Source organism: Gobio gobio (genome assembly GCF_949357685.1).
Source record: "Gobio gobio genome assembly, chromosome: 3".
Taxonomy (NCBI): domain Eukaryota; kingdom Metazoa; phylum Chordata; class Actinopteri; order Cypriniformes; family Gobionidae; genus Gobio; species Gobio gobio.
In genome coordinates, this window is record NC_137099.1 from 56773868 (window position 1) to 56786367 (window position 12500).

The following is a 12500-nucleotide window of genomic DNA, read 5'->3' on the forward strand; positions in this document are numbered from 1 at the left end:
AGATGTGTGTGACACTGTGGGGCTCCTCAGAGGATTGTGGGTATTAAACACAGCGGTGCCCACCGTATAGACACCGGCATCAGGAACACGCACTGCAGAGAAACACTGGCGTTTAGCTTCATTCAGCTGAACACACGCTGTACATTCACACTCTAAACACGTCTGTCCTATCATCAGCACTGCTCTATCAAAGGAATACGTTCTCGATAAGGTAGAGCTGAGCACACAAACACACACCCGCAGTGTTATTGATTGAATCAGCTTGAGCAGTTTTTCTGTGCATCATGATTCTACGAGGTGTTCAATACATCTTATTTTGAATAATGAAAAGAAAAAAAGCAGAGTGAGTTCAGCTCAACTGAAGCTCTGGGTGCAAACTGTGTGCACTTCATTGTTTAGTGACCTTGCTATTTTGGAATTTAAGATTAAAATTGTATCTTTAATATATAATATACTTTATTTCTCACCATTATGACTTTATTTCTCACTCGTGATACTTTATTTCTCACCATTATGACTTTATTTCTCACTCGTGATACTTTTTATTTCTCACCAGTGATACTTTATTTCTCACCAGTGTGACTTTATTTCTCACCAGTGAGACTTTATTTCTCACTAGTGTGACTATATTTCTCACTAGTGAGACTTTATTTTTCACCAGTGAGACTATATTTCTCACTAGTGATACTTTATTTCTCACTAGTGAGACTATATTTCTCACTAGTGATACTTTATTTCTCACTAGTGAGACTATATTTATCACTCGTGATACTTTATTTCTCACCAGTGAGACTATATTTCTCACTAGTGATACTTTATTTCTCAGCAGTGTGACTTTATTTCTCACCAGTGAGACTTTATTTCTCACTAGTGTGACTATATTTATCACTAGTGAGACTTTATTTCTCACCAGTGAGACTATATTTCTCACTAGTGATACTTTATTTCTCACTAGTGAGACTATATTTCTCACTAGTGATACTTTATTTCTCACTAGTGATACTTTATTTCTCACTAGTGAGACTATATTTCTCACTCGTGATACTTTATTTCTCACCAGTGAGACTATATTTCTCACTAGTGATACTTTATTTCTCAGCAGTGTGACTTTATTTCTCACCAGTGAGACTTTATTTCTCACTAGTGTGACTATATTTCTCACTAGTGAGACTTTATTTCTCACCAGTGAAACTATATTTCTCACTAGTGATACTTTATTTCTCACTAGTGAGACTATATTTCTCACTAGTGATACTTTATTTCTCACTAGTGATACTTTATTTCTCACTAGTGAGACTATATTTCTCACTAGTGATACTTTATTTCTCACTAGTGAGACTATATTTATCACTCGTGATACTTTATTTCTCACCAGTGAGACTATATTTCTCACTAGTGATACTTTATTTCTCACTAGTGAGACTATATTTATCACTCGTGATACTTTATTTCTCACCAGTGAGACTATATTTATCACTCGTGATACTTTATTTCTCACCAGTTTGACTTTATTTCTCACCAGTGAGACTTTATTTCTCACTTGTGTGACTATATTTCTCACTAGTGAGACTTTATTTCTCACCAGTGAGACTATATTTTTCACTAGTGATACTTTATTTCTCACTAGTGAGACTATATTTCTCACTAGTGATACTTTATTTCTCACTAGTGAGACTATATTTCTCACTAGTGATACTTTATTTATCACAAGTGAGACTATATTTCTCACTAGTGATACTTTATTTCTCACCAGTGTGACTTTATTTCTCACCAGTGTGACTTTATTTCTCACCAGTGAGACTTTATTTCTCACTAGTGTGACTATATTTCTCACTAGTGAGACTTTATTTCTCACCAGTGAGACTATATTTCTCACTAGTGATACTTTATTTCTCACTAGTGAGACTATATTTCTCACTAGTGATACTTTATTTCTCACTAGTGAGACTATATTTATCACTCGTGATAATTTATTTCTCACCAGTGAGACTATATTTCTCACTAGTGATACTTTATTTCTCACTAGTGAGACTATATTTCTCACTAGTGATACTTTATTTCTCACTAGTGAGACTATATTTATCACTCGTGATACTTTATTTCTCACCAGTGAGACTATATTTCTCACTAGTGATACTTAATTTCTCACCAGTGTGACTTTATTTCTCACCAGTGAGACTTTATTTCTCACTAGTGTGACTATATTTCTCACTAGTGAGACTTTATTTCTCACCAGTGAGACTATATTTCTCACTAGTGATACTTTATTTCTCACTAGTGAGACTATATTTCTCACTAGTGATACTTTATTTCTCACTAGTGATACTTTATTTCTCACTAGTGAGACTATATTTATCATTCGTGATACTTTATTTCTCACCAGTGAGACTATATTTCTCACTAGTGAGTAGGGTTGGGTACCGAAATCCGGTTCCAATATGGCACCGGTACTTATATAACCGGTATGTACCGGACCGAATCAGAACGCAGATTTCGGTTCCTCATTTCGGTGCCAAAATTCAAACGTGCTTTCGCGCATTGGCTGAGCCAGAGACAGACGCGCAGCGCTGGTCACATCAAAACTCATGACAACTATTCAGTGTTTTCAACCACATCATGTTTATTTCAGGTTTCAGACATTTAAATGTTCATAAGTAGGCTACTAGCAAAAAACACACACTGATGTCTATGAAAGCGGCAATGACAATCCTTTCAGAAGGTTATAATTTGACTAACATTACGTGTTTTATTCACATCAGATACATGCACATTATACAGTAGCTATATAGTTTACTCTATTCTTCTTCCAGTTCACTGGTCACTTACTTTCATGTATTTCGTGAGACGAGAATGAACTCAAGTGTTGTAAATCCGACAGATCCGATTCTGAGGCGCAAACTAACATGGCGCCGCGCATTGCGCTTTATAGATCAACTAACACACATTCACTCACACATTTGAACATCAGATAGTTCGTGACACAGTTAAGAAGTTTGTGAATATTTTGAATAAAAAGAAAAAACTAAATAAACCCGATACAGCTGAGCTGTCAGCGCTATTGCGGCTGCTGTGTGTCATGTGAGAAACATGACGTGTCACCATGGAAACTTTAAGGCGATGCGTTCTAAAATATTTAGCCAGAGAATATGATCATATTTCAAAATAAAGCTGAAGCTCGAAGCTGGTTTGTAGCAGAGCAAGAATACAGACGACTGCTGTTATTACTGTAACTGTTTAGAGTTATATTAGGCTTGTTGTAGTTGGGTGGCTTAGGTTTTACTGTGAATTTGTAAATAAGTAAATTGTGTTTTGTATTTATTTATATTCATACATTTAAGTAGGCCTATACATTAAACTTTTAATAAATGGTTCAATTTAAATAATAAATAAATAAATAAAAAGCCATTTAATGTCATCCACCTCGTTTGGTGGCCTTTTAAAAAAAAAAAAAAAGTATCGGTTCAGGCACCGTTTAGGCACCGGAACCGTTTTAAAAGTATCGGTTTGGCACCGGAATCGAAAAAAACCCAAACGATACCCAACCCTACTAGTGAGACTATATTTCTCACTAGTGATACTTTATTTCTCACTAGTGAGACTATATTTATCACTCGTGATACTTTATTTCTCACCAGTGTGACTTTATTTCTCACCAGTGAGACTTTATTTCTCACTAGTGTGACTATATTTCTCACTAGTGAGACTTTATTTCTCACTAGTGAGACTTTATTTCTCACCAGTGAGACTTTATTTCTCACTAGTGAGACTATATTTATCACTCGTGATACTTTATTTCTCACCAGTGAGACTATATATCTCACTAGTGATACTTTATTTCTCACCAGTGAGACTATATTTATCACTCGTGATACTTTATTTCTCACCAGTGAGACTTTGTTTCTCACCAGTGAGACTTTATTTCTTACTAGTGAGACTATATTTATCACTCGTGATACTTTATTTCTCACCAGACTATATTTCTCACTAGTGATACTTTATTTCTCACCAGTGTGACTTTATTTCTCACCAGTGAGACTTTATTTCTCACTAGTGTGACTATATTTCTCACTAGTGATACTTTATTTCTCACCAGTGTGACTTTATTTCTCACCAGTGAGACTTTATTTCTCACTAGTGAGACTATATTTATCACTAGTGAGACTATATTTCTCACTAGTGATACTTTATTTCTCACTAGTGAGACTACTAGTGAGAGAATATTCTGATCTATTATGACCTCCGAGCTGTAAAACTGCCAGAATAATAATAATAATACGCTGTTTGTTAATTGGCCAGAGGAGAACTGGCACCCCGACTGAGCCTGGTTTCTCCCAAGGTTTATTTTTCTCCATTAGGTCACCTAATGGGGTTTTGGTTTCCTTGCCACTGTTGCCTCTGGCTTGGCGTGCTCAGTTGGGGACACTAAATTTTTCAACTAAACATCGAAATACATCTAAATAATAAACTAAATTAACCATTTAAACTAAATTACTGATCAAATTATTGATCTAAAGCCCACACTGTCACTGTATGATACTTGAAATTTTTCCAGAATGGCTATACAGCTGAATAAAATTATGCTGCATTATTTTCCTGTTTAACACTGTAAAGCTGCTTTGAAACAATCTACATTGTTAAAAGCGCTATATAAATAAAGTTGACTTGACAAAGTTGACTATATTTCTCACTAGTGATACTTTATTTCTCACTAGTGAGACTATATTTATTTATCACTCGTGATACTTTATTTCTCACTAGTGAGACTATATTTATTTATCACTATATTTATCACTCGTGATACTTTATTTCTCACCAGTGAGACTATATTTCTCACTAGTGATACTTTATTTCTCACCAGTGTGACTTTATTTCTCACCAGTGAGACTATATTTCTCACTAGTGATACTTTATTTCTCACTAGTGAGACTATATTTCTCACTAGTGAGATTATATTTATCACCCGTGATACTTTATTTCTCACTAGTGAGACTATATTTCTCACTAGTGATACTTTATTTCTCACTAGTGAGACTATATTTATCACTCGTGATACTTTATTTCTCACCAGTGAGACTATATTTCTCACTAGTGATACTTTATTTCTCAGCAGTGTGACTTTATTTCTCACCAGTGAGACTTTATTTCTCACTAGTGTGACTATATTTATCACTAGTGAGACTTTATTTCTCACCAGTGAGACTATATTTCTCACTAGTGATACTTTATTTCTCACTAGTGAGACTATATTTCTCACTAGTGATACTTTATTTCTCACTAGTGAGACTATATTTCTCACTCGTGATACTTTATTTCTCACCAGTGAGACTATATTTCTCACTAGTGATACTTTATTTCTCAGCAGTGTGACTTTATTTCTCACCAGTGAGACTTTATTTCTCACTAGTGTGACTATATTTCTCACTAGTGAGACTTTATTTCTCACCAGTGAAACTATATTTCTCACTAGTGATACTTTATTTCTCACTAGTGAGACTATATTTCTCACTAGTGATACTTTATTTCTCACTAGTGATACTTTATTTCTCACTAGTGAGACTATATTTCTCACTAGTGATACTTTATTTCTCACTAGTGAGACTATATTTATCACTCGTGATACTTTATTTCTCACCAGTGAGACTATATTTCTCACTAGTGATACTTTATTTCTCACTAGTGAGACTATATTTATCACTCGTGATACTTTATTTCTCACCAGTGAGACTATATTTATCACTCGTGATACTTTATTTCTCACCAGTTTGACTTTATTTCTCACCAGTGAGACTTTATTTCTCACTTGTGTGACTATATTTCTCACTAGTGAGACTTTATTTCTCACCAGTGAGACTATATTTTTCACTAGTGATACTTTATTTCTCACTAGTGAGACTATATTTCTCACTAGTGATACTTTATTTCTCACTAGTGAGACTATATTTCTCACTAGTGATACTTTATTTATCACAAGTGAGACTATATTTCTCACTAGTGATACTTTATTTCTCACCAGTGTGACTTTATTTCTCACCAGTGTGACTTTATTTCTCACCAGTGAGACTTTATTTCTCACTAGTGTGACTATATTTCTCACTAGTGAGACTTTATTTCTCACCAGTGAGACTATATTTCTCACTAGTGATACTTTATTTCTCACTAGTGAGACTATATTTCTCACTAGTGATACTTTATTTCTCACTAGTGAGACTATATTTATCACTCGTGATAATTTATTTCTCACCAGTGAGACTATATTTCTCACTAGTGATACTTTATTTCTCACTAGTGAGACTATATTTCTCACTAGTGATACTTTATTTCTCACTAGTGAGACTATATTTATCACTCGTGATACTTTATTTCTCACCAGTGAGACTATATTTCTCACTAGTGATACTTAATTTCTCACCAGTGTGACTTTATTTCTCACCAGTGAGACTTTATTTCTCACTAGTGTGACTATATTTCTCACTAGTGAGACTTTATTTCTCACCAGTGAGACTATATTTCTCACTAGTGATACTTTATTTCTCACTAGTGAGACTATATTTCTCACTAGTGATACTTTATTTCTCACTAGTGATACTTTATTTCTCACTAGTGAGACTATATTTATCATTCGTGATACTTTATTTCTCACCAGTGAGACTATATTTCTCACTAGTGAGTAGGGTTGGGTACCGAAATCCGGTTCCAATCTGGCACCGGTACTTATATAACCGGTATGTACCGGACCGAATCAGAACGCAGATTTCGGTTCCTCATTTCGGTGCCAAAATTCAAACGTGCTTTCGCGCATTGGCTGAGCCAGAGACAGACGCGCAGCGCTGGTCACATCAAAACTCATGACAACTATTCAGTGTTTTCAACCACATCATGTTTATTTCAGGTTTCAGACATTTAAATGTTCATAAGTAGGCTACTAGCAAAAAACACACACTGATGTCTATGAAAGCGGCAATGACAATCCTTTCAGAAGGTTATAATTTGACTAACATTACGTGTTTTATTCACATCAGATACATGCACATTATACAGTAGCTATATAGTTTACTCTATTCTTCTTCCAGTTCACTGGTCACTTACTTTCATGTATTTCGTGAGACGAGAATGAACTCAAGTGTTGTAAATCCGACAGATCCGATTCTGAGGCGCAAACTAACATGGCGCCGCGCATTGCGCTTTATAGATCAACTAACACACATTCACTCACACATTTGAACATCAGATAGTTCGTGACACAGTTAAGAAGTTTGTGAATATTTTGAATAAAAAGAAAAAACTAAATAAACCCGATACAGCTGAGCTGTCAGCGCTATTGCGGCTGCTGTGTGTCATGTGAGAAACATGACGTGTCACCATGGAAACTTTAAGGCGATGCGTTCTAAAATATTTAGCCAGAGAATATGATCATATTTCAAAATAAAGCTGAAGCTCGAAGCTGGTTTGTAGCAGAGCAAGAATACAGACGACTGCTGTTATTACTGTAACTGTTTAGAGTTATATTAGGCTTGTTGTAGTTGGGTGGCTTAGGTTTTACTGTGAATTTGTAAATAAGTAAATTGTGTTTTGTATTTATTTATATTCATACATTTAAGTAGGCCTATACATTAAACTTTTAATAAATGGTTCAATTTAAATAATAAATAAATAAATAAAAAGCCATTTAATGTCATCCACCTCGTTTGGTGGCCTTTTAAAAAAAAAAAAAAAGTATCGGTTCAGGCACCGTTTAGGCACCGGAACCGTTTTAAAAGTATCGGTTTGGCACCGGAATCGAAAAAAACCCAAACGATACCCAACCCTACTAGTGAGACTATATTTCTCACTAGTGATACTTTATTTCTCACTAGTGAGACTATATTTATCACTCGTGATACTTTATTTCTCACCAGTGTGACTTTATTTCTCACCAGTGAGACTTTATTTCTCACTAGTGTGACTATATTTCTCACTAGTGAGACTTTATTTCTCACTAGTGAGACTTTATTTCTCACCAGTGAGACTTTATTTCTCACTAGTGAGACTATATTTATCACTCGTGATACTTTATTTCTCACCAGTGAGACTATATATCTCACTAGTGATACTTTATTTCTCACCAGTGAGACTATATTTATCACTCGTGATACTTTATTTCTCACCAGTGAGACTTTGTTTCTCACCAGTGAGACTTTATTTCTTACTAGTGAGACTATATTTATCACTCGTGATACTTTATTTCTCACCAGACTATATTTCTCACTAGTGATACTTTATTTCTCACCAGTGTGACTTTATTTCTCACCAGTGAGACTTTATTTCTCACTAGTGTGACTATATTTCTCACTAGTGATACTTTATTTCTCACCAGTGTGACTTTATTTCTCACCAGTGAGACTTTATTTCTCACTAGTGAGACTATATTTATCACTAGTGAGACTATATTTCTCACTAGTGATACTTTATTTCTCACTAGTGAGACTACTAGTGAGAGAATATTCTGATCTATTATGACCTCCGAGCTGTAAAACTGCCAGAATAATAATAATAATACGCTGTTTGTTAATTGGCCAGAGGAGAACTGGCACCCCGACTGAGCCTGGTTTCTCCCAAGGTTTATTTTTCTCCATTAGGTCACCTAATGGGGTTTTGGTTTCCTTGCCACTGTTGCCTCTGGCTTGGCGTGCTCAGTTGGGGACACTAAATTTTTCAACTAAACATCGAAATACATCTAAATAATAAACTAAATTAACCATTTAAACTAAATTACTGATCAAATTATTGATCTAAAGCCCACACTGTCACTGTATGATACTTGAAATTTTTCCAGAATGGCTATACAGCTGAATAAAATTATGCTGCATTATTTTCCTGTTTAACACTGTAAAGCTGCTTTGAAACAATCTACATTGTTAAAAGCGCTATATAAATAAAGTTGACTTGACAAAGTTGACTATATTTCTCACTAGTGATACTTTATTTCTCACTAGTGAGACTATATTTATTTATCACTCGTGATACTTTATTTCTCACTAGTGAGACTATATTTATTTATCACTATATTTATCACTCGTGATACTTTATTTCTCACCAGTGAGACTATATTTCTCACTAGTGATACTTTATTTCTCACCAGTGTGACTTTATTTCTCACCAGTGAGACTATATTTCTCACTAGTGATACTTTATTTCTCACTAGTGAGACTATATTTCTCACTAGTGAGATTATATTTATCACCCGTGATACTTTATTTCTCACTAGTGAGACTATATTTCTCACTAGTGATACTTTATTTCTCACTAGTGAGACTATATTTATCACTCGTGATACTTTATTTCTCACCAGTGAGACTATATTTCTCACTAGTGATACTTTATTTCTCAGCAGTGTGACTTTATTTCTCACCAGTGAGACTTTATTTCTCACTAGTGTGACTATATTTATCACTAGTGAGACTTTATTTCTCACCAGTGAGACTATATTTCTCACTAGTGATACTTTATTTCTCACTAGTGAGACTATATTTCTCACTAGTGATACTTTATTTCTCACTAGTGAGACTATATTTCTCACTCGTGATACTTTATTTCTCACCAGTGAGACTATATTTCTCACTAGTGATACTTTATTTCTCAGCAGTGTGACTTTATTTCTCACCAGTGAGACTTTATTTCTCACTAGTGTGACTATATTTCTCACTAGTGAGACTTTATTTCTCACCAGTGAAACTATATTTCTCACTAGTGATACTTTATTTCTCACTAGTGAGACTATATTTCTCACTAGTGATACTTTATTTCTCACTAGTGATACTTTATTTCTCACTAGTGAGACTATATTTCTCACTAGTGATACTTTATTTCTCACTAGTGAGACTATATTTATCACTCGTGATACTTTATTTCTCACCAGTGAGACTATATTTCTCACTAGTGATACTTTATTTCTCACTAGTGAGACTATATTTATCACTCGTGATACTTTATTTCTCACCAGTGAGACTATATTTATCACTCGTGATACTTTATTTCTCACCAGTTTGACTTTATTTCTCACCAGTGAGACTTTATTTCTCACTTGTGTGACTATATTTCTCACTAGTGAGACTTTATTTCTCACCAGTGAGACTATATTTTTCACTAGTGATACTTTATTTCTCACTAGTGAGACTATATTTCTCACTAGTGATACTTTATTTCTCACTAGTGAGACTATATTTCTCACTAGTGATACTTTATTTATCACAAGTGAGACTATATTTCTCACTAGTGATACTTTATTTCTCACCAGTGTGACTTTATTTCTCACCAGTGTGACTTTATTTCTCACCAGTGAGACTTTATTTCTCACTAGTGTGACTATATTTCTCACTAGTGAGACTTTATTTCTCACCAGTGAGACTATATTTCTCACTAGTGATACTTTATTTCTCACTAGTGAGACTATATTTCTCACTAGTGATACTTTATTTCTCACTAGTGAGACTATATTTATCACTCGTGATAATTTATTTCTCACCAGTGAGACTATATTTCTCACTAGTGATACTTTATTTCTCACTAGTGAGACTATATTTCTCACTAGTGATACTTTATTTCTCACTAGTGAGACTATATTTATCACTCGTGATACTTTATTTCTCACCAGTGAGACTATATTTCTCACTAGTGATACTTAATTTCTCACCAGTGTGACTTTATTTCTCACCAGTGAGACTTTATTTCTCACTAGTGTGACTATATTTCTCACTAGTGAGACTTTATTTCTCACCAGTGAGACTATATTTCTCACTAGTGATACTTTATTTCTCACTAGTGAGACTATATTTCTCACTAGTGATACTTTATTTCTCACTAGTGATACTTTATTTCTCACTAGTGAGACTATATTTATCATTCGTGATACTTTATTTCTCACCAGTGAGACTATATTTCTCACTAGTGAGTAGGGTTGGGTACCGAAATCCGGTTCCAATATGGCACCGGTACTTATATAACCGGTATGTACCGGACCGAATCAGAACGCAGATTTCGGTTCCTCATTTCGGTGCCAAAATTCAAACGTGCTTTCGCGCATTGGCTGAGCCAGAGACAGACGCGCAGCGCTGGTCACATCAAAACTCATGACAACTATTCAGTGTTTTCAACCACATCATGTTTATTTCAGGTTTCAGACATTTAAATGTTCATAAGTAGGCTACTAGCAAAAAACACACACTGATGTCTATGAAAGCGGCAATGACAATCCTTTCAGAAGGTTATAATTTGACTAACATTACGTGTTTTATTCACATCAGATACATGCACATTATACAGTAGCTATATAGTTTACTCTATTCTTCTTCCAGTTCACTGGTCACTTACTTTCATGTATTTCGTGAGACGAGAATGAACTCAAGTGTTGTAAATCCGACAGATCCGATTCTGAGGCGCAAACTAACATGGCGCCGCGCATTGCGCTTTATAGATCAACTAACACACATTCACTCACACATTTGAACATCAGATAGTTCGTGACACAGTTAAGAAGTTTGTGAATATTTTGAATAAAAAGAAAAAACTAAATAAACCCGATACAGCTGAGCTGTCAGCGCTATTGCGGCTGCTGTGTGTCATGTGAGAAACATGACGTGTCACCATGGAAACTTTAAGGCGATGCGTTCTAAAATATTTAGCCAGAGAATATGATCATATTTCAAAATAAAGCTGAAGCTCGAAGCTGGTTTGTAGCAGAGCAAGAATACAGACGACTGCTGTTATTACTGTAACTGTTTAGAGTTATATTAGGCTTGTTGTAGTTGGGTGGCTTAGGTTTTACTGTGAATTTGTAAATAAGTAAATTGTGTTTTGTATTTATTTATATTCATACATTTAAGTAGGCCTATACATTAAACTTTTAATAAATGGTTCAATTTAAATAATAAATAAATAAATAAAAAGCCATTTAATGTCATCCACCTCGTTTGGTGGCCTTTTAAAAAAAAAAAAAAAGTATCGGTTCAGGCACCGTTTAGGCACCGGAACCGTTTTAAAAGTATCGGTTTGGCACCGGAATCGAAAAAAACCCAAACGATACCCAACCCTACTAGTGAGACTATATTTCTCACTAGTGATACTTTATTTCTCACTAGTGAGACTATATTTATCACTCGTGATACTTTATTTCTCACCAGTGTGACTTTATTTCTCACCAGTGAGACTTTATTTCTCACTAGTGTGACTATATTTCTCACTAGTGAGACTTTATTTCTCACTAGTGAGACTTTATTTCTCACCAGTGAGACTTTATTTCTCACTAGTGAGACTATATTTATCACTCGTGATACTTTATTTCTCACCAGTGAGACTATATATCTCACTAGTGATACTTTATTTCTCACCAGTGAGACTATATTTATCACTCGTGATACTTTATTTCTCACCAGTGAGACTTTGTTTCTCACCAGTGAGACTTTATTTCTTACTAGTGAGACTATATTTATCACTCGTGATACTTTATTTCTCACCAGACTATATTT

The 12500-nt window shown here is 34.6% G+C and overlaps 1 protein-coding gene across 1 annotated transcript in view; it reads right to left on the reverse strand.

Annotated features, from left to right (window-relative positions):
- Positions 1-12500, reverse strand: part of pkd1a (polycystic kidney disease 1a) — a 141016-nt gene that overhangs the window by 75883 nt on the left and 52633 nt on the right. Inside the window, exon 10 of the mRNA XM_079813383.1 lies at positions 1-92. This exon is cut by the window's left edge and continues 30 nt beyond it. Coding sequence (XP_079669509.1) covers positions 1-92 — 92 coding nt within the window. The remainder of the gene's footprint in view (positions 93-12500) is intronic.